Source organism: Ictalurus punctatus, chromosome 19 (genome assembly GCF_001660625.3).
Source record: "Ictalurus punctatus breed USDA103 chromosome 19, Coco_2.0, whole genome shotgun sequence".
NCBI classification, from domain to species: Eukaryota; Metazoa; Chordata; class Actinopteri; order Siluriformes; family Ictaluridae; genus Ictalurus; species Ictalurus punctatus.
In genome coordinates, this window is record NC_030434.2 from 27,403,904 (window position 1) to 27,430,944 (window position 27,041).

Consider the following 27,041-nt stretch of genomic DNA (forward strand, 5'->3'; position numbering starts at 1 on the left):
CAACCTCACACTGTCTGAGAGAGAGAGAGAGAGAGAGAGAGAGAGAGAGAGAGAGAGAGAGAGAGATGTACAGAAGAACAGAGTGAGAATCCAGTCTCATTTGTGATGATCTACATCTCTTATGTTCTTTGTCAAAAATGAATGGAATTAATGACAGTACACTTTGACACTTAGATGTTATTTATGACTGTGTTCATGATTGAGATTAAAAACTGTCACATTATTACATACCTGTCAGTATAACTGTCTTCTGATCAGCTGTAAGGGTGTCATCATAATTCTCAGCTTCATTCCCTACATTAAAACACAGATATTTAAAGTGGTGAAGTCATAATGAACATTAAAGTTACAGAAATCATGTTTAAGAGTCACAACAATTACAGTGGGCCGGATTCAGAGTCAGCGACTTAAGTCCAAAAGTAACATCAGTACACAGCTGCTTAAGTCAGTTTTATGGGTTCTTCATTCATATTATTAAAATCATCTGCATGTAATTCATGGCTCTAAGGTTGGCAGATTTTTCTTTAGTAGAAGCACCTGAGATATGTTAGGATTAGGGTTTTTTTTTAAAATAGGGTCTAGACCACCGCCGTTAAACACAAACATTCATCGTTAAATTTGCAATAAATAAAAACTCAGGACTGAAAATACTACTTTTTAAAATTTCCTGTCACGGTGGTTAGCATGTTTGCCTCACACCTCCAGGGTTGCAGGTTCGATTCCCGCCGTGCCCCTGTGTGTGGAGTTTGCATGTTCTGTGCTTCGGGGCTTTCCCCTGGGTACTCCGGTTTCCTCCCCCAGTCCAAAGATATGCATTGAAGGCTAACTGGCATGTCCAAAAAAGTGTCCATAGTGAATGTGTGTGTGACTGTGCCCTGCAACGGATTGGCAACCTGTCCGGGGTGTCCCCCGCCCTGTGCCCAATACCCCCTGTGATAGGCTCCAGGTTCCCCGCAAACCAGCAAGGATAGGCAGTACAGAAAATGGATGGATGGTACACAGTGTGACATTAAAGCACAAAACAATAATAAAAACAATAATATGATGATATATGAAGGAGAAGGTGAGAGCATTCAGTCGAGCATACTGATAACATTTTGCTGCATGAATCATTCTATTAATTTAATAATACGACTTCAGCACTCATTAATCTACCCTAGCTTATAAAATAGCACTTGATCCAGCTTGATCCTGTTATTTTATAATCACTTTTATCTTACTTTTAAATTGTAATTTTGATCTTCAAATTAATAAACAAAAATTCCAATGTGTTAATTCCATGCACTCCCCTGTAAAGAAAACATAATCATGGAGTGAAGGATAAGCGCTCATCTGCTACGCTTGCAGAGAAACTTTAAGTTCATTTATAATTTATGCCGTATTTAAGGGGTGAATATTATTAATCTATTAATACTGTCAAATTTCTGTATTTAATATTCACTTTCAACATGACACATTGTCATTACATCAATCAGTCAGACGGCGGCATTGGACTTAACACTGCTCCTCACTTGAGCCGATATCACGCAAGAAACATCAGATTAAGTACGATATCAGAATCAACTGAGACATGCCTCTGTTTTAGACAAACTCCGCCCCATGTGTGTAAATTCTGAAAATACATCTGTAGTTACATCTGAGGTCTGAATACTGATGTTCAGTATTAAATATAATTTACATTTACATTTTACATTTATGCACTTAGCAGACGCTTTTATCCAAAGCGACTTACAAATGAGAAAGATACAAGCAAAGCGATATATCAAGCAGAGAACAATACAATAAGTGCTACCATACGAGATCCATTAATTGAATTCCAGAAGAAGCAAAGTGCAGAGTAGAGGTGTAAGTGCAATTTTTTTTTTTTTTAATGAGTTTGTTAGGTGTTGACAGAAGAGGTGGGTCTTTAGTTGTTTTTTGAAGATGGTGAGAGATTCTGCGGTCCGGATTGATATTGGAAGTGCATTCCACCACTGAGGAACAGTTAGAGTGAAGGCTTTGGAAAGGGACCTTGCGCCACGCTGAGTTGGAACTGCTAAACGTCGGTCGCTAATCGATCGCAGATTGTGAGAGGGAACGTAGGCCTTCAGGAGAGAGTTGAGGTAGGGGGCGCTGTTCCTGACAAGGTCTTGTAGGTGAGCATCAAGGCCTTGAACTTGATGCGGGCAGCTACAGGAAGCCAGTGGAGGGAGATGAAGAGGGGTGTGACATGGGTTCTCTTGGACTAGTTGAAGACGAGGCGCTCTAGCATTCTGAATCATCTGAAGGGGTTTGATGGAGCTGCTGGGAGGCCTGAAAGCAGTGAGTTGCAGTAGTCCAGTTTAGAGATAACAAGAGCCTGGACTAGAATCTGTGTAGCTTGTTTGGTGATGTAGGGTCGGATTTTCTTGATGTTGTAAAGGATGAACCTGCAGGACCTTGCAGTTGCTGAGATATGGTCTGCAAAGGTCAAGCCATTATCAAGAATAAAAATTTCTAGCTTGTTTCTGCCCGGTCTCGAACCAGGGACCGTTTGCGTGTTAGGCAAACGTGATAAAAATAATTTAATCATTTCTTCTAATTTGTCAGAGAAACTGAGCAGAATCTCACTGAACACACTAATAATCAGTTCTCAGTTCATCTAAAACAAATAAAAGCAAAGTGTGAACGTTTCAGACATAGCTCATTAATCTTAGGGTTATGATTCCACAAGATATCACCTGAGATACAATTATTATTATTATTATTATTATTATTATTATTATTATTATTGTTGTTGTTGTTGTTGTTGTTGTTGTTATTATTATTATTATTATTATTATTATTATTATTATTATGATGATGATGTTAATGCAGTTTGGAGTTCCTCTGAAGCAGTTTTAACACCAGACTGCAGCGTTGTCGTGTTCAACACATTGTCATGTTAATCAAAGTGGACTTTACACCAGACACTGACAGCTCAATCTATTACACTCAACATTTATTTCATAGAACTTTAACATAGATTATGTAATTATGATATTTTCTAGAGCATATATTACCTGAGCAGGTGACTCCAGCATCTTCTTCATGACCACAGTCATTATTCCCCCACTCTGCTGAGCTACAGTTCTTCAGTGTCGACTCTGATCCACTACAGTCCACATCATCCATCCAGATTGGTCCTGATCCTGGTCCAAAGTGAGCGTAATACCGAACATTTACAGCCTCCCCACAGCGCAGCTCTCTACACACCACCGCACCTTCTCTCATATCCCAGTAATCACCACACACTGTTCCCCACTGTCCTTCATGAAGAACCTCCACTCTCCCAGCACAGCGACTTCCATTCACCAACCTTACACTGTCTGAGAGAGAGAGAGAGAGAGAGAGAGAGAGAGAGAGAGAGAGAGAGAGTTTATAGTTTATGAGGATGCACACACTCTCTCTCTCTCACTCACACACACACACACACACACACACACACACACAAACACACACACACACACACACTCTCTCTCGCACTCACACTCACACACACACACACACACACACACATAAACACACACACACACACACACACAATAAATCCTGTGTAAACTGTAATCATTAATCGGGACCTGATTTTATAACTGAGGCCTCAGAAAAACCCCTGAGGATGATGTGTGTACGCTCATGTACAGCTTTTTAAATTCTATAAAAATGGAAGACTTTCACTGTTTATAAAGTTACGATCAGTCCAGGAAAATTTCTCCCATTTCAGGATTAAAAATGGTGGCTACTGTTAAAGTGAGAAGTGTGTGATGTTTTAGTGTGAATAATCAGTGTGTACTTACCAGCTGCTGTGAGTGTGAGTGTGGATGAGAGAAGAATAAAAGTCAGACAGATTTCCATCTCCCTCCTCGCTGTACACGATGTGTTCACCTCCACTCGCCCAGAGAGACTGAGAGAAGTGTGTCCCCTCACTCAGCCCCCTACAGAGAGAGAGACAGAGAGACAGACAGAGAGAGAGAGACAGCCACCAATCACACACACTGTTACCTTATTAGAAAGACGAGAGGAAATCATCACACAGCCTCAATAACAAATCAGACGAGGCATCTCTCACTTTCTCCATATATATCAAAATAACGTCAGCGCTGATGAACAGAGCTCCGCCTCCCGTCTCTGAGGTGTGTGACTGAGGAACAGAGCTCCGCCTCCTGTCTCTGAGGTGTGTGACTGACTAGAGTCGACCACATCACACACTGATTTCAGAGAGAGGAAGCACTCGGCTGTCGTACAGCATTAATGCCTGACAGCTGCACAGAGCAGATACACACACTGATAAACCACTGCAGCACACTGCAACTACATCAGCTACACACACACACATACACACACACACACACTTAATATTTATCATTAAATTATTTTAACATTAAAACGTGATTTAAACCATTTCTAGACTTTTTACTGTAGTTAAAAATTTATTTGCTAATAATTTTAAGAAATATTAGAAAAATTTACCTAATTTTACCTAAATTTACTCTCTCTCTCTCTCTCTCCCTCTCTCCACACACACACACACACACACACATATACAGTATCTCACAAAAGTGAGTACACCCTTCACATTTTTGTAAATATTTGATGATATCTTTTCATGTGACGACACTGAAGAAATGACACTGTGCTACAATGTAAAGTAGTGGGTGTACAGCTTGTGTAACAGTGTAAATTTTCTGTCCCCTCCAAATTAACTGAACACACAGCCATTAATGTCTAAACCGCTGGCAACAAAAGTGAGTACACCCCTAAGTGAAAATGTTCACTCAAAATTGGGCCCAATGTGTCAATATTTTGTGTGGCCACCATTATTTTACACCGGAAGTGAGCAGCAGCGAAATCGAGTCTACTCCTCCACAACCTGATCACTCTGATTAATCCGTTATCAGTATCGGCTGAGAAATTTAGCATCGATGCATGTCTAATATATTATATTGTTACGCCACGGCCAGCAGATGGCACTGAGGCACGGCTTCTGACTGGTCACGTGACTCTTTTGTTTTCGTTTGCTTCTTGCTTGGACATTGATTTAAGTCTGATCATGTCTCTGATTTGCCCCAGGTGTCCATGTTTTGGTTTTATTATGTTGATTATTTAAAACCCTCCGTGACCGCGCACTTCGCGCAGTATTATTTGGTTTACTTTGATCATATTGAGGAAGTATGAAGGTATGTGCTAACGTGTAGCATGCTAGCGGTCGTAGCTAGAGGTCCAGAGTAAGTATAGTCAGTAGAGACCGCGCTCCCTGTGTTTTGTTTGTCTGCTAATGAATAAAGACTTTGACCTGCACCTGCATCCGCCTCCATTCCCGCTTCGTAACATATATATTATACACACACACACACACACACACATATATATATATATATATATATGAGAGAGAGAGAGAGAGATGCCATGTATCCTAACAAAATGTCTAGGTCCTCTGGCAGAAGAACAGCCCCAAACATTAAAGATCCTCCTCCATATTTAACCGTGGGCATGAGGTTATTTTCCTATCTCTCTGTGTGCTCCAAAACCACCTCTGGTGTTTATTACCAAAAAGCTCTATTTTGGTTTCATCTGACCGTAGAACCCGATCCCATTTGAAGTTCCAGTAGTGTCGGCACACTGAAGACGCTCGAGTGTGTTTTTGGATGAGAGTAGAGGCTTTTTTCTTCAAACCCTTCCAAACAACTTGTGGTGATGTCGGTGACTTCAGATTATAGTTTTGGAGACTTTCTGACCCCAAGACGCAACTAACTTCTGCAGTTCTCCAGCTGTGATCCTTGTAGATTTTTATCCACTCGAACCGTCCTCTTCACAGTGTGTTGAGACGATACAGACACACGTCCAATTCCAGGTCGATTCATAACATTTCCAGTTGACTGGAACTTCTTAATCATTGTCCTGATGGTGGAAATGGGCATTTTCAATGCTTGTGCTAGTTTCTTATAGACATGCCCCCTTGGGTGAAGCTGAACAACCTTTTCCCGCACATCACAGCTATATCCGTTGCTCTTACCCATTGTTATGAATGACTAAGGGAATTTGGCCTATGTGTTACTTCATGTTTATACTCCTGTGAAACAGGAAGTCATGGTTGAACAATTTCCTGTTCCTAGTCACCCAGGTGTACTAAAAAAATATAAAATATCAATGGGAATATACTTCAAATATATTTTTCTCATATGATTGACAATAATTGTGGCACACATATATTTAACATATTAATATTTTAAGTTATAATATATACATTTTTTTAATAAATCTGTGTTTCATTATTACTTGATTTACAATTATCATTATTTCTATCAAAAAAGAAAGATTATTGGGAAAAAATATTATAATTAAAAGTTTTTAAAACTTGAAATTTAAATGTTACATTAATGAAATGTTTAACTGTATAAATTAAGAAACGTAATTTAAAAACAAGCATTTAATAATTTAATACTTAAAGAAATAATAAAATAATGCATAATTCTTATGAAAGACATTTAAAATATAATTGTCATGTAAGGAAGTTGAGGACGGATGCAAATGCAGATAAGAGCTTTATTGAAGAGAGGAACGCAGACAAATCCAAATTGTCAATCAAAAGCGTGGTCCAAAAACAAGCAAAAGGTCAGGCGATCAGCAAACGGGCATAAACAAGGCAAGGTAATGCAAGGCAAACCACAAAACAAGAAACTAGACACAAGATCAAAACCCATGGCACGGCACACAATAAACAAAACCGTAGTACTGTGAATACTTCGCAAAGACATTTTTTGAAAACAGTCTCTTTAAACTGTGGAGTGAGTGTGAGATTGGATGCATGATTAGAATGAAGGTGTGTTTTGGGAACAATGGTGGCCATGTTTGTAGGCCACAGTGCAGGATGGGAAATGTAGTCACTGGTTTCCTGTGATATGACAATAAGGATACTTTATTAATTTTGACAGGATTTATATCTTATTTAATAAACACATAAATTATTGACATGAACATACAACATATTATATAACATATTATATAACATGAACATACATGCAATATTGTACTGTTACTCTGTAATGTGAAATATTTACAGAACATAAAACACAAATGTCAAATTAAAAGCAAAAACACTCAGAATTCATCTTCACATTTATTTTCTTGAGTAAATAACTGAGGTTCGAGGCTGTTCGTTTCAGAAATGTTGTAAATGTTGTTGCTCTGCTCGGTGTTGATTGTGTTCGTTCCTGTTTTTCTCTTTTTAAAGCTTTTGCTCTGTCTGAGTTGTATTATTGGAGTAAAACAGATATTTTCTACAGTATCTCCAGCTTCACTAAAGCCTAATGTAACATGTGACAGGGATATTCAGCTCTTTATATTTATATTTAGTCTGAGGCTCTGACTTGTTTTGAAACTGCAAATGTGTGGTTTTTAATCACGGGGGGGCTTTAGCTCTATCTGAATTTTTCTTGGTGCGTTTCTAAATGCTTTCTAAAGCAATACATTATACATGATGAGGTTTTGTTTGCGGCTTGACCATGTGACCAGCTGCTATACAACATGTATATTATATTTGTGTGTTTTGTGTCTTAGCTACAAAACAATAACACCAAATACTTTTAGGTTTAAATACTTTGTATTCCAGTTTAAAACATTAAACTTGTGCACATCGGATCGTATTCAGAGTTGCCGACTTAAGTCCAAAAGTTATCTAGGTATTTATGTGGAAATTTCCTGGTATTCAGAGTCAGGTTATGCAGCTGCGATTTTCTGACCTTTGGAATTTATTTATTTATTTATTTTTGCTGTTAAATGTCATATGATGAAACATAAAAGCAAGAGACAATTTAAAAAGTCAAAAACACTACTATGATGATATCTGAATGAGAAGATGGGGAGTGTTGAAATAAATCTAATAGGAGTCTCGTATATCACTAATATATTACTGCATGAATAGTGTTAGTTGTAATGATCACATTAATCACTGGTTCAACAAAATGGCTTCCACACTCATAATTCAGCAGCATGGAGAATAGAATAGCACTTGATGCAAATATTTGTGTATTTTATATTTGTGTCCCTTTTAATATCGTGCTCCGACTGTTACTATAACTTAATGAAGCTTCAAGATACTAAACTGAGGTCATGACATTGTAATGTGCAGGATGTAGGTGATTTTATCTCACTTTTAATTTAGGATTTGTTGAAAAATAATAAATAAAGCCACTGTTTGTGTTAATTCGATGCGCTCTGCTGTAAAGAAAACGTGCTCACGGTGTGAAGGATAACTGACCGAGCGCTCATCTGCTACGCTTACAGAGAAACTTTAACTTCATTCATCATTTCATCTATAAACTGTTTACTCCCCGATATAAACCATGTCTCTGATAAAGATATGTCTCCTCTGATGTCCCCCACTGACTTTAAACAAAGTACATAATTAATTAATTAATACTGTCATATTTATACATTTAATATTAGTCTCAAATGACATTCCATAGTGTGTGTGAGTGTATTTACAGCAAATTATAAATTTCAGCGTGAAACATCAGGCAAGAAACATGCACTTAAGTTCAAGATCAGAATCACATGTAACTGAGACACGCCCCTGTTTTAGATAAACTCCGCCCCTGAATACCGATGTGTGTAATTTCAGTGCACTTAACTCTGAAGACTATATTGAGGGAGTACATATACATACATATATATATATATATATATGTGTGTGTGTGTGTGTGTGTGTGTATATATATGTATATATATATATATATATATATATATATATATATATATATATATATATATATATATATATATATATATTAGTTGTGATTATTACGTTAACGTGCCGTCTTTGCAAAACTGATGCAGGCCGGAATGTAACAGTAATATTTTCACAAGGTGAAACACCTGTACGTAGCTTGAATAACTGAGCAGATTTTTAAACACTGGACGATTTTATAGATTATTTCACACTTTCTGTTCATGTTTATTAGGTTGAATTTGTGCATAAAGACCTTCAGCTTCTTCTGAGTGTTTGTGCTGCTCTTTATCTCTTTCTTTAGCCTCTTTAGTTCCTTTAATATATTTAATTTCATCATCATCATCATCATCATCATCATCAGCCAGCTGAGTTTGCTCCATCGTTGGCTGACGTGTGATGTTTCCGTAAGTTACCTCCTCTTCTTGCTTCTTTTCACTGTTTGCTTTTGTCCCGTTTTCTTCCTGGACTTCCTCCATGGTTGGTTCTGTAACTCTTCCCTCGGTTTGATGTTCGGAGCTGTGATGAATGATGGCGTAATCAGCAGTGAGCTTGGAAAGTCCTCTGATTTCACTTCCATCTCCTCTTGGAAACACAACAGTGGAGTAATGAAGTGACTCTGATAAAACCGTTTTGTTCGCATACACAGACTCTTCATCCTCGACCTCGACCTCGACCTCAGCCTTCTGGAGATCGACAGGAAATAAAATGTATTAATTTGTCAACATTATTCCACATAAAATCATCACATATTTACTGTACAATGTAATGTTTTGGGACATTTATCATCTTGTAGTAGTCACAATAACTCATGATTCAATGCTCTATTTTTGTACATTAACCAGTTTAGTGTTCACATTCTTTCTCCCGCTGTTATGACCCTGTGTATTGCAGAAAGTTTCTAATAAAAAAGTAGGACACTGATCTGGGAAGAGAGTTGAGAGATTTGGGAGTTGGATTCTTTGACTGCCATAAATGGTTTTGTTAAAATTGGTTTGTTGCTTTAAAATCAGGTTTTGGTGTCAGTTTGGTATTATTTATTTATGTGTTTGTTTGTTTATTTGTTTATTTATTTATGTTTAAGTGTTATATTGCTTTACTTGGCTAAAAATTTGTACCTTTTCCAAAACTAGAGATTTGATTTTACGAAAATTGACCCAATATGAATGAAGGCTGATGAGTGGTCATGGGTACATTTAAAAACCATAAAAGAATGCACTATTAAAAGAATATTCATTATACTAACCCCATCATTTAATACGTTTTCTGACGCAGCTTCTCGTCCAGTTGGTGGTTTGTTTTGTGTTTTCCTAAAAAAAAAAAAAAAAAAAAGAAAAGAAAAATAATAATTAACACTTAAATAAATAATAACAATAACACTTTGTCATTTTGTAAAAATGTAAAATCAATAATAACCAATAAACATTACATAAATATATTTAAAAATTCATGTTTCTTTGTTGTGCTCTAATATAAGTAATTGTCTATAATTTTTTTTAAAAAATGACTAATTAATAATTACACCTTGCACACAGGAATACACCACACAGCATCATCATTACTGAAGCTCCAACAGCAGCACCAGTCAGCACGGAGGAAATATCCACATCTGCACCTAAAATAATAAAACACAGAGAGGGTTTGGAATGTAAATATGACAAATAGTACATTTTTAATTAATATATTACTGAATTAAATTATGTCAAATAAATTGTTAGCGTTTGTAGTGTAAATATGGTAATTAATGCACTATTAAGTAATAAATATTACTGAATTGTAACTACAGTTTGAATTTGAATCTACTTAAACTACAACAGAATGAATTTAAAGTGTGTATGTTGTAGATATTTGTGGATATAAACAGACGTGGCCGCCATGAACTACACTTCCCTACACTTCCTCATTTGCAATCACCTTACACACACCTGATCCCAATTACACACACACACACACACACACACACACACACACACACACACACACACACACACACACACACACACACACACATTTATATAGAGACTTTCTAATGCCAGATCTTTGCGAGGCGTGCAGCAAAGGCAGAAGCTGAAGGTCCTGGGGCGGGTGTGTAGACCTGCGCTGCTGGAAGAGGAAGTGTGTGTTCAGTAAACATTCTGATAGATAATGAATCACTAGCTAGGCAGATTGTTTGAACGTCAGAAGTATTCGGATAAACTGATCATGGAAGAAGAGTCGGATGGGTCAGTAATGAAATATATCAAAAGAAAAACATTCTAAAACGGAAAAATTCAGGATCTACAAAGGACTTGGAAGATAGCGAGGATATGATGCTGGGGAAACCAGAATAGTATAGGAGATGGAAACACATCAACTGAAGAATTGAACAGGCCTTTGTATAAAGTGATGATGACTTTTGAGAAATTATCAGGAAAACACATGAATCCGATAGGACTGACAACGGCCATAAACGAAACAGTAGGTGCTGTGAGTATGGCTCAGTGTTTGGGACTGTGAAAAGTACTGATAATTGTTAAAGATGTTGCACAAGGAAATAAATTGTTAAGATTAAAGATGTAAATGGGGAGAAGATATCAGCTCGAGATATCAGTCTCCGGCATAGTAAAAGGTGTTATCACTGGAATTCCATCTGATATATCAATGGAAGAAGTTACAGAAAATATAAGAGGAGGAAAAGTAATAAATGCAAGAAGATTATTCAAAAACAAAGAGGGGCAGTGACTTGAAAGTCTGTCTATTCCACTGACCTTCTAAGGCAGTCTCCCGGAAAAAGTTCAAATGGGATATATATCCAATATGAGAATATGTCCCAAAGCCATTAAGATGTTTCAGTGCATATAGGGCATGTAGCTGCAGTCTGACAGGGGAAATGAGATGTCCAAAGTGTGGAGATGAACATGAATATGATAAGTGTCCAGGAAATACTGTGCTTAAATATTGTAACTGTGGAGGCCTTCATAGTGCAGCACATGGAGGATTTGAAGAGCAGATAAAAGCAAGAGAAGTTCAAAAAAACAAAGTCGAAAATAAAGTAACTCATGCACAAGCATTAAAGGATTGTGGAAGTAGCGATGACAAGCAGAAAGAGATGATAGTCAAGGACAAACCGGATACTTTGGACAAGAGAGAAGAAAAGACAGAAAGAAACTAATGCCGTCAACAACATTCTATCAAAGAAAACTCATTAATAACGACAAAAGTTTTCATTATCGAGATTAAAAGTGTTACTTCTATGATGACAAGCAGATCAGCTAAAATAAAAATAATCATGGAAGCAGCATCAGAATTCTTGGGGATTTCTGCAATATCACTTCAAATGATATATGATGTTCTTTATCAAACATCAGCGCATGATGCTTCTCAATTGTCTGATTAGCCTGATGGTATTAAGTGTTCTGCAATGGAATGCAAGAACTCAAGAAATTTACAATAATATTAAAACAAAACCATGTATAATATGTGTACAAGAATCATGGCTCAAACCAAATCTGCAAATTAAATGATCTGGATATAATTATGTCCGGAAGCGTAAGGATAGAAAGGGAGCACAAGGAGTAGTGACGTTTATTCAAGAGGGAATAGCATATAGAACACTTACAGATGTCAAAGAAATAGTATGTGTTGGTTTAGAGGTGTTCTACCGAGAGGGATCAATTGTGATTTTTAACGTTTACAATCCATGTGATAAAATTTCACAAGAGTTACTTGAAAAGGTTGGAGGAAATACAGGGAAAAGGGTGTGGAGATTTCAATGCACGTAATTGGCTATGGGGTAGTACAAAGATAGCTTGTAATGGGGAAACAGTGGAACAATTTATAGATGATAGATCACTAGTATGTTTAATTACAGGAGAAAGAACTAGATACAATATAACAGCAAATACTACATCAAATATAGATCTAACAATGATTTCAAATGAGATGGCAGAGATGTGCGAATGGTATGTGATCGATGATAATACTATTGGTAGTGATCACTTTCCAATAATTTGCACCATAAGAGTCAACAAATATAAAACAGATTATTATCTGCAAAGAAAATGTTTATATGAAAAAGCAGACTGGAAATCTTTTTAAAATTATTGTGAGATTAATATAAATTTTTAAATGAAGAAACAGACAAAACTTTTTGTGGATCTCTTTCTAACATGATATTAGAAGCAGCAATATTATATATCCCTCAAAGGAAAGCAGGTATAGGATATATAGGTATAGGTATAGGCCCTGGTATAGGATGTGCGTTATATGCAGATGATGGAACCACACGGAAGAGGGGTCGAAACATCTCGCAGGGCAGCTCTTGCATGCAGGCAGCCATTAAAAAGGTGGAACAGTGGACTATAGACTGAAGATTTTAAATGCCTACAAGGAAATCGTGTTCTATACTCGCAAAAGAGAAATCCCAGAACATGAATTAATATTATATGATAAAGTTTTAGAACGAGTGAAAACATTTAAATAGCTAATGTCTGGTTTGATAGCAGATATACATGGAAAAAAGATAAATTGATAATAAATGTATAAAGTTCTTAAATGTGATGAGGGCAAAAGTGGGGAGCAGAAAGAATAGGATTGTTGATGATCTATCAAGCTACGGTTAGATCTGTGTTGGATTATGGCTGCAAATCAACATCAAAATCAACACTAATTAATGCTCTACTGGTTGAGGAAAATGATATGCCACTAAATTTGCATAGATTAAAATTATCACGGATATACTGGAAATATATGAAGAGTTATGTTGGAAATCACATTACTACTGATGTATTAAATAATTGCTGGGAATATGTAAACAAAAAAGAAAGGGGATTTGGATGGAGCATAAGCCGCTTAAAAGAAAAATATCAGATTGCAGAGACTGAGCGGGACAGTCATGGACTTTTCCTGAGGTTGAAATAGATCTGGAGATATTATAAAAGATAAGGGATTGGGAGGAAATGGGCATGTGTTTTAAATATGTTCAGGGAAAATTTTATGAAAGTCTACAAATATATACAGATGGATCAAAAGATCCAAGCACATGAATTACAGGAATAGGAGTGTATATTCAAGTGTTAAGTGTAGAAATTTATGTATTATATTTATGTGTATATTCTGTAGAGAATACTGACATTATAATACGTTTAACATGGGTAGAGGAAATAAGACCTGACAAAGTGGTTATATGTTCTGATTCAGCGTCAGTATTGAATGTACCCAAAGATCATCCAGAGAAGATCTGATAAATGAAATATTCATGCTCATGTATCGTATTCAAAGGAAAGGAGGAACAATCGGATTCTGTTGGGTACATAAAGGGATTCATGGAAATGAAGCTGCTGATGAGTTAGGTAAGAAGGCTTTAAAAAGAAATGAAAAAAAGAAAAATATTAAGAAAGAGTGGGATAAGGACAAGAAGGGAAGACATTTACATAAAATTTAAAAAACAGGTAGAAATTAATAAAAATCTATGTGGCAGAAACAGGAAGGAAGTGGTTATAATAACTAGATTAAGGCTTGGTCATACAGGATTGAACACTTCATTGGCTTGAATAGGAATCCAAGGAAATGATTTATGCGAATATTGTAGAGAAACAGAAACTGTAGAGCATGTCATATTCGGTGGTAGAAGGTATATACAGGAGAGAAGGGAATTAATACAATATTTAAACAATACGGGACATACAGTAAAGATGGGGAGTTGGAGTATCTATAAGGAATAGAGGTTAATAGAGATAGGTTAGGACATAGGGTTTTAATACAATACATGTATCGTACAGGTTTGAGTGATAGAGTTTAAATATATCAAAGAACAGATTTGTGTTGTAATGCATCAGTCTGGATCCAGAGGGACTCTGAATCTGATGGGTCTAGACTTGGGGTGAACACGTAATATTTTTTTAAGGCATTAAGAGAAAGACATGGAATATGATGCATTAAACTGAACAGTAGGTGGCGGCATGTGCTCATGACACCAGTCCGCCATTAAAATAAAAGAAGAATAAGCTCTTCGCAAAGTAACCGCTGAATTCCTTTATGTCATTAACGTTATCAAGCCTTTCTATTTTACCGCCTGATTTATACTGGTCCTGACTTTGACTGTGTTTACTGATTAGGTGTTTTGGCTAACTCTATTCCTGATATCCTGTTTGTTGAGTGCCTGACCTGTGCCTGTTTCTAGTTTTTGCCTCTGCCTTACGTTTTTGGATTTGTTGCATGGACTTTTATTAAAAGCTGCCTTACCTGCATTCTGAGTCTCTCTAACAATGTTTTAATTGAACCAAACTGCATGTTTAGATTGATATCTTATTGTTGCTCTGGAGGAAGGCATGTTCCAGATGTTGGGAAAACCAAATTTATATTTAATTATAGAATATTAAATAATGTGTGTATTGGTAAATCTGTCATTGGGCTTTGTTCTACTTTATATTTGCAGTATTTAAAAAATAAAACTGATAAAGCTAGATATTTTCCAAAGTTAAACAGAGAACAGTATTTATTATGACCTGCAGTTGACCTTCAGTATTACCTTTACTTCCTGTTTGTTTGTTGTTGTTGTTTTTGTTGTGAAAAACAGTTTATAAGACACAGCAATTTATTTTCTATTTTGAAAAGAAACATGTTGCTTTCAAGTCATCAGACAGTTAGGTATACATGTGACCCTTTGTTTGCAGCATTTGTTCTGTACAATTTATTTTGAAACACTGCACGTGGAAATTTGTTTGTTGCAAGATGTATCTTTCAGAGCTTCCTAATTTGCACAATATAACGCTAAAGTAAATCACTGCCCACACAAACTAGAATTATTTTCCATAACAAATAGTTATGCTGTGAAAGTCAATATCTTAGATAGCTGTAGCTAATTTCCAGCTAGTAAGCCATGAAAAATAATTCATTTAAAGGGTGATGATGGTAAAGATTTTGCCATGTAAAATGTTTCTACTTACATTATTATTGACTAGTCGTCATATTAGCCTTCATGAAGAAATGCTGTAAATCAAAGATGCCTTCAAAAAAAGTTAAATAAAACATTTATCCATAAAAAATTAGTAGTCTCGGGTACAATTTGTGCAGTTTAATAAGGGCATTAGCAACTTTTTACTGAGTATGTTGGAGAATCTGCCACAGTTCTTCTGGAGAGTCGTAGAAACGATACAAAAATTTTCTGCAACATTTTTGTTGGAAAAATAATGTTTGGAAATATAAAATGTGTTTGTATTGACTTAGTAATTTTTGACTGAAAAATCATAAAATAAACATCTATAACAAAATTTTACAAAAGAAGGTGCCTAAAATTTTGCACAGTACTATATATGCACTACTTTATAGAGTATTCAACGGATTAGTTTACGGAAAACTCTTACTAATCAAATTTCGATTAAATTAAAATAATTATTTACTTATTATATGATCCAATAGCATTTTAATTAATTTGTCATTCACATAATTACTAATTATTATTTCATTTATTTATAAATTATTCATATATTTCTACAGTTGTCTGAATGTTTACACATGAAAAAGTTATCATTTTAAACTGTTGTATAGTGTCAAGAAACCACGCATGTGTAAATATAAAACTAAACAAACAAACAAAAAATTAAAATGATCATTAAATGTGTGTCTTTTCTACCACACTGCCAAGTTTAAAACCACAAGCTGCATTTCCTACATTTCATAAGTTCCTGAATTGTGTAATAAAAACAGTGGATTTTTTTTGAATGGTGACACATCCTTAGTTGCGTAATGAACATTCAGGGTGTTTTAATGCACCAAGTTTATAAAATAGATTCAAATGGTGATGTGTACTCTACTAACACACATTTTCATTAATGATAAACACTTAATAGTGATGCAGTACTAGTTTCAGCAGCTTTGCTGTTTTCAAATTCATAATAATCTTTTAACAAAAACAGATTTCCTCCATTAATTCACTGTTTACGTTTTGGCACAAAACTGACTAAAGGTATCTGTACCAACATGATAGATCAGGATTCTTCAAATCTGGTCCTCAAGGTCCACTGTCCTGCAGAGTTTAGCTCCAACCCTAATCAAACACACCTGAACAAGCTAAGCAAGGTCTTCAGGAATACTAGAAAATTACAGACAGGTGAGTTTGGAGCTAATGGATTTGAAGAACACTGTGATAGATCATGCTTCACTGTTGCCAATACAGACCTCACTGAAAGCCTAAGCTATTGTATCTGTAAAACACTGTTCATTTTTATTATTTGTTATGTTTATATTACATCTGTTAATTTCTCATAACGCATGAATCAAGTAGGCTTTTCCCCAGATTTCTACTAGACCTAGCTCTGTAACCAGTGGAATCTCAAACTAACAATTTTTACAGCAGAATGCTACTATAGAGGATGTATTTCTGTGAAAATTTCAGTTCGTATCTTGTCCCCCACCAGAGATATTCAACCCGAAAAGTGAAGGGAATCTAAATAAAAATTTTAATCTAAAATGTTCTGCATACACATGATACTTACCCAAGTAACTCAGACTGAGACTCGAGCCCTTCCCATTATAAATTGGCACTAAAAACAGAACTGTGAGCAGTCTTGAGCATTACATTTGGACTTACGTTCTAAGTCTAAAGGACAGGAATATGGAAAAGGTTTATATATATATAAACAGCTGTATAACCAAAATGTGTTGTGTACCATGATATAAAGATGGCTGTTGTAGTTAAACCAAGTATTTTTTTTACATAGTGGTTTTACAATGCCAGTACATAGAGATAATCACTAGGAGAAAAAAAATTAAATGGTGAAGCAACCAACTTTAAAATTATTGGACCAGTTGAAATGGACTGACCTTTTACATTCTGATGTAAATAGCATTCAATTCCCTCAATCCCTAATTGACATTACCACTTGTAAACACAAACCTTCCACTTAGTAAAGAGAGGGCTATCAAAAGCTCCACCCCCATCGATATTGTTCATATAGACTGCCATAAAAATAATAAATGTGGTCAGTTTTAAAATAAATGTTACAAAAAAATTAACCTTGTGAAGTTTCTAACCTTTAGCAGCAGAGCACTGATCCACTTTCATACATGAGAAGATCTGAGAGGCGACTCCCAGCTTATTGGAGCCAACACACTGCAGACTGCCATTAAGTGATGTCCGGATGGAGATAAAGCTTCTTAACGTTGTGTTGCTAGCTGACTCCGAGGTGGATATGAACTCAGAGGGTCGGACAATTTGACCTGAGAGACGCCACTCTAGTTTAGGAGATGGATTTCCATGAACCTCACAGGAACTGTTGAAGAAATCCTGAATGAAGTTACATCTGGAGGAGGGAGAGATCTGAGGAGCATCTGAGAGAGCAACAGAGACAGGAATAATCTGCATTTAGTTTAAGACTCCAAATCGTTTATCTGCAAATAACTTCACTGTTAGTCCTATAATAAAGAGTCCTTAAACACTGTACTGCTTGATATGAATGAGACAAAACACAGTCACTTTTACACATATCTGATGAAGCAAAGACAGGATTCTATTAAACTATTGGTATTTCATGAATTATAATTAAGTAGGATGAATAGTAGTGATTAATCAGCACTCACACAGAACATGTAGTATAAAAGATCTCTGTGCTGATTTGTTCCTGTTCTGGAGCTGGTAGGTGGCAGTGCAGGTGAAATTGAGTCCATGATGAAGGTGAGTAGCGTTGAAGTTCAGCTGAGAGGAGCTGAAGCTGGTGTTGTGGTTCTGCTCCTGTCTTCTCTCCTCAGGCAGGAAGTTCCATGTAAAAGTGGGTGGCTTTAAGAGACATGGAGGAGCTGGAGCAGAGCAAATGAGACTCACTGAAGTTCCCTCCACCACCTCATTTTGGTCCTCCACCTCCCCCTGATCCTCCTTATACAGTGTTATTGAGGGTGTGATTGGAGAAGCTGAGATAAACACACAGTATCACATTAGAGATGAGTTTTAAATGTGTTCCAGTGCATCATTAGTGTAATTACAGTTACACTGTACACACACACTGCTGCAGATCTCACCTCCAACTCTTACAGACACTGATGGAGATCTATACGTCTGTTTCAGTCTTCCTGAAGTTTCTAATCTAAAGTAATAAACTCCACTGTAATTCTTTCTGATGCTGTAGAAGACGGTGGTGCAGTTCTTCATGCGGAGGTCTCCTATAAGTTTCCCTTCAATCTTGTTCTCTTCAGTTTCTTTAGAGTTAAAGACTCTGTTATTGTCAGCATGAGTGCCGTCTTTTAACCAGATTCCTGTAAGATCTGTCTGGAGGTCTCCATCAAATTGTTCTTCAATCTCAAAACTGCAGGGTATGAGAACACAGAGTCCTCTCACAGCTTCTACACTCTCTGGTAGACTGATGGAGAATTCTCTACACAAAACACCTGCACACACACACACACACACACACACACACACACACACACACACACACGCTACATTTATATAAAGTGTGTAGAAATATTGACTCCAAACTGCAGTTGTGTTACAGAATCACACCAAACTGGTTCAGTTACTGCCGGAGTTTAACACACTTACGCTCTCAGGTCACACATTAAATATCAATTCTACACAAACCTTTAAACAGAAAACAAACGATGACGAGTTTCTCTGCTGATTTCATCTCTCTGTTCAGGAAAGATCACCTGGAGAACATGCACAAATGGATTTGATGATGTGGTGGAATAATACACAATAATGCTGCTTCAATCAGAATATTACAAGGTGCATTTTATACCCAAGTGGATGTAAAGAAAAGAAAAACACAAATGCATTGTTGCACAGTATCACAAATCAGTCTGTGTGGTGTAACGGAATATGTCTTGTGTGCATTACATCAGTACATCTGAGGGTTATTCCACAATATAAGATACTTTAACAAGCTCACAAAAATTTCATCAATTTTGGTTCCACAAAGCAAGCTAACTGTAACAAACAGGACTCGGGAGATGTTGAGGGTCCATGTGCAGGAGGGTTTATTAACTGAGCCAAAATACAATCCAAACTCTCAGTCATTATGGTAGTAAAGCATGATAACTCTAAAGCAGAGGGCAAACCCAAAAACTAAACAATAAACACGGTAAGGGTGACACACAGTAAACAAATACATGACTCAAAACATGCACAAACACTGGGATTGTCAAGACTATATCATCAACCCTGTTCTTGAAGATCCACCTTCCTGAAGACTTTAGCTCCAACCATAATCGTGCCCACCTGACCATCTAAGAAGTTCTTGATCAACGTAAACAGGTGTGTTAGAATTTGGTTGGAGATTAAACCTGCAGGAATGTAGATCTCAGGGAAGAGGGTTGGTGACCAGGATTTGTGTGTTTGTGTGTTCTTGTCTGGTGTGACAGAACACCAAACTGGAGGCCCCTGAAACCAAAATACCCCTGCACTGAGACCTGCTATTGGGTCTGGGAGCAGGCTGATTCAGATGCTCTTGAAAGTTTTCAACAAGAGACAAATCTAGAATCTCCAAAGCAGCAACCCTTACGTGTTCTTGAGGACACTGAAGTAGAAGGATATAATCAATATATACAATAACTGAATGGTTGAGGAACTCACAGAGCACTGTGAGTGCAAAATCTGGGACGAGGCAAGGAGCAATGATCAGACCATAGGACATTACCAAGTATTCATAGTGCCCAGAAGTGCCAGCTGTCTTCCACTCATCTCCTTCTCTGATGCGTATAAGGTTATACATGTTATATAACTCTCCTCTCAGATGTTCAAGTAATGTCCTATTTGTATCAAAATATGTCTCATTTATATTTCTTCCTTTAAGAGTGTGGCATGACCTACTTCCATTTAATTGGACATCAGATTATTATGCAAAATGGGCTTTTAATAAATTCTGTCTGTCTTTCTGTTTCTCTCTGTCTGCTTATCTCTGTCTCTGTCTAATCTCCCTTTCATTAGAACTAAAGTAGCACTAAATAAAGATGATGACAGGAAGAATTTTTTTTTTTTTTTTTTTTTTACAAAAACACAGATGGAGAAATTAGTAGAGAGAGATAAAGAGAAACAAAGTGAGACTGAAAGACAAAGCGACACAAGGAGTGAGACAGAGAGAAGCAGAGAGAGAGAGAAAGACAGAGCCTGAGAGGGACAAAAAGAGGCAGAGAAGGAGAGAGAGAGACAGGGAGAGACACACACACAGAGACAGTGACTAAGAGAAAGAGACATTTTTTATTTAAAAAACACACTTTATTTTATCAACAATAAATTATATAAATCAAATCCACTCATTGGCACAATCACCATCATAGCATATCAAAAATTAATTCTCCCTCAACCACCGTACAAATAATCTTGTTAAAACACCACAGCATTTTAAAAGATTCTATATCATTCATTAGCTTATAATACTTATATTCAACAACAACTAAAAAAAAAAAAAACTTTGAAAAGAAGTGCTACGTCCTGACTGGATCTGTTCTCCATTCTATTTCTCCTTGTACAGTAAACTGAAAGTTTTCTTGCCCAACAATGAAATTAATCGATTGCCATTCTGTTCTCAGTTTTAGACTTTATCTTCACCCTAAAATGAAAGCATCAGAAGTGAACTTTTCCTCAAATTTTGAAAACACCTGATTCATCAACTCAAGTATTGGTCTGAGTCTAGTACATTCTATAAAGCAGTCTCTCTAAATCCACAAAACAGGTATTTGTAATCATCATTTGGATTTATAGCAGCAACAAAAGCATTAACTGCTATGGCACCATGTAGTATTCTCCACTGCAAGTCACCGGATTGTTTACTCAATGGTGGTTTGTAAATTACCCTCAAAGATGGTTCACTTCATTCCTTAACCCAAGTTTCTCCCGCCACACTTTATCCCTCTTCCCATTTAGAGCTACTTTACTGAATACTTTGACAAAACATTTATATATCACTTCACCTCCAGCAAAGTCAAAGTCCAACTCTCTGTACCTCTCCAGGTCCAGTAAGCGGCCAGACATACCTTTCAAGTCTGGTGAAATAACAAGTTTTGGAAAGGGGTCTCTCCAATCACGCAACAATGATCCATAGCCATAGTCCTATAGCGTTGTTAACTCCTATCCATCAATCTTTTTTTCCACAGTCCTAGAAAAGCCTCGGCTTGGCGTGTTGATCTCTGGCCTAATGCAGCGGCTACTGCAGTCACATTGCTCAGGTCAGGCCCTACCGCTTCAGTAATATGTCTCCGCTTTACCATTCCAGATTCACAGAGCCTTGTTGTGAGGCCTGGTGCACACTCACTCGGTAAATCCAAGCACGCCCCCTTCAACAAAGACTCCTCAATGAGCCAAAACAAAGATTCTGTCCTTAGTTTTCTGTCCTTAATTTTCATGAAGCAATCGTATGCCTTCTATATTAAGGCATAATTTGTTTAGCATTGGTTCAATTGCCAAAGAGTCTAGCATTCCAGAGTGCACATCCTTGTCTAATGCCACTCAAACCACCATTGATTTTTAACATACTTTCAATGTCCCGATATAACACTTTAATCCATAAAGCCATAAAGCCAGGGCCAAAAAGAAAAGCATTGAGAGTTTTCCAATGGTACTAGTGTTCCACTCTATCAAATGCTTTTTCCTGGTCAATAGAGATGAGACCCAGATTAATACCCAAAGGTCCAGATACCTCTAAAACATACAAACAAGGAACACATTGTCTGAAATAGACCTACCAGGCACACAGTAAGTCTGGTCAGGGTGAATGACCTGCCCCATCACCTCTCTCAGTCTCTTGGCCAGGGTCTTGGAGAGGATTTTGAGATCAGAGCACAGCAGACTTACAGGTCCCCAGTTTTTGATTTCTTGCAGGTCACCCTTTTTTGGCAGTAGGGTGATCACAGCTCCCCCGCAACTCAATGGCAAAGAGTCTTCCACTTGGCTCTCATTTAGAACAGCCATGAGATTCTCACCCAGCAACTCCCAGAAAGATTCAACTGGGAGCCCATCAACGCCAGGGGCCTTTCCACCCTACATGTCCCACAAAGCATTATAAAGCTCTCTTTCACACAGAGACTTCTCCAACTCTGCCACCAACTTCTTCAGAATCTGTGGTAGGCCTGTATAAAAGCCAGCAGACATCACTTCATCCTCCCTATATTCACTTCTATACAGCTCATTATAAAACCGTACAGCCCGCTGTCTTATTTCAGATAGCTGTGTCCGTTCTTCCCCATTTTCAGACCGCAGACAGTGAACATAGCAACTCTGACCGTTTTTCCTTTCCAGACCAAAGAAGAATTTACAACGGGCATCCATTTGTGTAAGGTTTTAGAAATGCGACCTGACCAGAGCCCCTGTGCCTTTATGCCCAGCAAGTCAGTCAGAAGAGTTTAATTGGACTTAAGAGCCTCAATACCGCTCTTCCATCTCGTAACCTCTACTGATGTTTGTAGCTCTATAATTTCAGCTTCAAGCTTTTTTTTGGTGATATTTCTAGCGACATTGAAAATATACTGCTGACAAAATAATTTAATTTCAGCTTTCCCATAGTCCCACCACTGGTGCAGATCACTTATCAGATCACACTTGCAGATGTGTTAAAGTGCCAGTAGGCACTCTTAGACCTTACATTCGCTATATATATACACATGACCGGTAACAAGAGCATGATCAGAAAAACCAACAGGACTAATTACACACCTTTTCACAATGTTGAAATGATGTTTAAAACAGTTTGGTCAATCCAATCTGGCCAAAGAAACAAAATTCTCTCAGACATGTGCCTGTGTGTATTGTCTAACATTTTCATTCAACCATCTCCAGATATTGCACAGTTTATGAGCCTTAATCAAAGTGCATACAGCATAACCTGAAGCAACGTGAGGTTCTGCATGATTGCGATATAGTGCATGGATCTCTGTGCAGTTAAAATCACCCCTAGAACCAAGTAGTTTTCTGGGTTACGCTTCTGTACAGTTTTATTAAGATTATTAAAAATAAAAACTCTCTCAGCGCCATTAGTGGGGGCGTATATATTAATAAACACAATACGGAACTTTTCAAACCATGCCCGAATAACTATTCATCTGCTTAGAGTCTCTTGTTTCACCTCAAAGGAGTCAGGAATAAAGTTCTTAGTAAGTAGAACCGCCACCCCTCCTCTAGTGGAACGAACAGAACCTCTCCCTCCCATTCTTTCCTCCAGTCCTTCTCATTGAGACAGTCACTGTGTGTCTCCTGAATGAAGACAACACCAATGCTCTTTTGCTTAATTCATTGAAACATCTGTCCTCTTTTATACATGTCTCGTGCCCCAGTTATGTTGAGAATATCCACCCTCACCACGCTCACTGAAAAGTGTGTAAGAAAGAAAGAACACAAAACAGACAGCAACATGGAAGGGCAGAGTGTACCATGTCATTTGGAAACCATCTTCTGCTTGAAGATCTGACCTCAGTTTAGCAATAATTTTCTTTAACTTACAGTATATATTTCCTGTGCTGTGAACTGTTCCTAACCCTCGCTTCTCATTAGTGTCCCAACAGTATTAACAAACATTCTGCTGTCAGGGAAAAAGTCTGTGACTTGAACATTTTTCATATTTTTCGTCCTTTGTAAAAAGGACCTTACTTTTTCAAATGAATATGTACTGCATCCATTCCGTCTGCTGCTATTGTCAGCTGTATCACTGTCAGAGTCATCAACTGCACTACTTTCAGTGTCATTGTTCTTATCAGCGTGTTTCTATCAGCTGACTGGGTTTTTCTTTTTCTGCATTTCCTTTAGACCTTTTAATCTTAACAGAGGGCGTTTTTAACAGCACCTTATCACTCACACGCTCCGTATCCATTCCTTCAATCAGCTGCAAGCTGCTTTAAAGTTTAATTCTGTCTTTTCTGATTCCCCCAGCCCTGCGTTGTTAACATCTGTGCTGACACTTTCCATCACCTCCAGCCTCATCTCTCATGCTTTTTGCGCCCGTGTTCCCAGACAGTATCTTCACCTTCTCCACAGCCTGCAGGCTCAGCATTTTTATCCTCAGTCCGCTCAGGACATGAACGTCTAATGTGCCCTTCTTCTCCACATCTAAAACATTTCATAGTCTCTGAACTTGCGAACACATCACAATCAAAGCCGTCAATTCTAAACCTAAATGCAACATTTAAGTCTTCTGTTTCATTCTTTAAAATCATGTACACTTGTCGTGTAAAGCAGACTACATGCTTAAGTAGAGGGGACTTCTACAGTTCCGTGATCAGAAGGTCATCTTTATTGAATGGAGGGTGAATGTATCACTAGGGTGAATGTGTCCTGTATGACTACTCCATTTTGCACCACACTGTTTACTTTTTCATGACGGACCCTGTAAACGCCATTGCCGACAAGCAAGCGCTGGAGGACAGCGTTCCTCGGTCTTAACCCAAATCTTATTATTCGGCTCAACCTGTGGTATAAGCCTCTCGGAGTGTCTGTACCAAACTCTAATTAACTAACATGATAGAAAAGAGAAGAAAAGGAGATAAAGGAGGAATTCACTTGCCCTGTAGGGCTCTCACTCACACACCAGCTCCACCCACACACTCCCGCATACGCACAGAGAGACAGACAGACAGAAAGACACAGACACACAGACGGAGAGACAGTGACTAAGAGACAGAGAGAGAGAGGGACAGAAGAGAAAGAGAGAGAGACACACACATACAGAGAGAGAAAGAGAGAGAGAGAGAGAGAGAGATAGACAGAGAGGTAGAGAGAGAGAGAGAGACCGTCAGACAGACAGACACACAGAGAGACATTGATTAAGAGAGAGAGAGAAAGTGACAGAGAGAAAGAGAGAGAGAGAGGGAGAGAAAGAGAGAGACAGGATTTAATCACTTCTCAAATACAAGTACATTTTTTTTAATTACACAGAGTGTTCTGATTGGCTGAGAGCAGTGCAGTGGAATCTCATTAACACTGTGTGAGAGGAGCATTAACATGTTTTTTATTTTTACAAAAATGAAATGTGCAAAGTCACAACAGTGTGTATGTTTTCAGTATCAGTATTTTTTCCACAGATAAACACTCAATCATCAGTTTAAATAAATTAAAGAAACAAACAAACAAAGCTAAGTTCACCAGTAAATAAATAAATAAATAAATAAGTGTGATTCTTACCTCTGTGTTTTTAAGTGTCCAGTTCTCCAACTGACATGTAATCCACTACACCCATGATGAATCACCTTATATTACATACCCCCACACTCACACACACACACACACACACACACAACTTCCTCTCACGCTCACCATGCCAAAACCGCAGCACTAACAGGAAGTTCCTTTATTCTACTTTTATTTTTATTTTTTATTTGCTACTTTATTAACCATTATAAAATAAAATATTATTAAATTATTAAACGTATTACTGAAGTGAAATGAAATAAACTCAAAATCTTACATTTGTTTTTATTATTGAAAAATGTACTGTAATATACAAATTTACAGCATTTGGCAGATTCTTTTATCCAGACGGCTTATATTTATCTCATTTATACAGCAGTTGAGGGTTAAGAGCTTTGCTCAAGGACCCAGCAGTGGTAGCTTGGCAGTGCTGGGGCTTGACCTCCTGACCTTCTGATCAGTAACCCAGAGCCTTTAACCCCTGAGTCACCACTGCACACACACACACTTTACTATCTCTAGTGGCAATTCTCCATTTTAGTTTCTGTGTAATTTTAATCATTATTGCAGTTTTAATTTTTAATAATTCATTTTTTAGTTTTTTTAAAATGCTGTTTTATTTTTTGTTGTTTTACTGCTAAGATACTGATAAGGTAATTATTTATTCGAATGAAAACACAGATCGATGCAGTGCCGCCCCCTACAGGACTGTGGTTTGAAATACAACTTTAGATGTAAAGCGGGTTTGCATCGACAGTTTGAGAGCTATTAAATAATATGACAGAATCACATGAATATTTCCTCAAATGTCATCCTCATGACATAGCAGTCTGAACTCATGAGCAAATAATGGAGAATAAAACTGAAAAGTAAAAGGTGAATGATGCACTGAGATTTCAGATACTTCATAAATTTAAAATTACATACACCATCTTTACTGCATTCTGTAATATGTACTGTGTTCTGTGAAAATATCGAGGGGAGGAACTACAGCATCTGAAGTAAAACACAACCTGATAAAACACCTTTACGGTGTTAAAACACTGTGTTTAATAGAGAGCACGCAGCGAGCTTTATGTTGAATGTGACATCGGTAGCATATATTCCTTCTGTTAACTGATAAACTGATACAAGATCCAAAGAAATGTCACTTTATTTACCATCATTTATAGTTCAATGTCATTTTAAAATACAGGTATTAAGATTTTTTTCAATCAAATTCTACATTACAAAGCA

At 37.2% G+C, this 27,041-nt stretch overlaps 1 protein-coding gene across 2 annotated transcripts; it reads right to left on the minus strand.

Moving 5' to 3' along the window:
* Positions 1-8,769: 8,769 nt before the first annotated feature.
* LOC108279500 (sialic acid-binding Ig-like lectin 13) lies at positions 8,770-25,892 on the minus strand. Of its 2 annotated transcripts, XM_053688396.1 has the most exons (8): positions 25,800-25,892; positions 19,275-19,342; positions 18,716-19,081; positions 18,281-18,607; positions 17,735-18,031; positions 10,247-10,337; positions 9,969-10,032; positions 8,770-9,408 (listed from the first exon to the last, which is right to left on the minus strand). In XM_053688396.1, the coding sequence occupies exons 2-8, from the start codon at positions 19,318-19,320 to the stop codon at positions 8,932-8,934; spliced, it is 1,668 nt and encodes a 555-aa protein (XP_053544371.1). In that variant the 5' UTR covers positions 19,321-19,342; positions 25,800-25,892; the 3' UTR covers positions 8,770-8,931. The 2 variants fall into 2 exon arrangements, with proteins under 2 accessions (XP_053544371.1, XP_053544372.1); XM_053688397.1 differs by lacking the exon at positions 19,275-19,342.
* Between the last annotated feature and the right edge of the window lie 1,149 nt (positions 25,893-27,041).

Coding starts and splice junctions, on each gene's coding strand:
- LOC108279500 (XM_053688396.1), bottom strand. CDS start 19,320: ATGAAATCAGCAGAGAAACTCGTCATCGTTTGTTTTCTGTTTAAAG. Junction 19,082..19,274: donor CGTTTGTTTTCTGTTTAAAG/GTTTGTGTAGAA, acceptor GTGTGTGTGCAG/GTGTTTTGTGTAGAGAATTC. Junction 18,032..18,280: donor TTTTATACTACATGTTCTGT/GTGAGTGCTGAT, acceptor TTGCTCTCTCAG/ATGCTCCTCAGATCTCTCCC.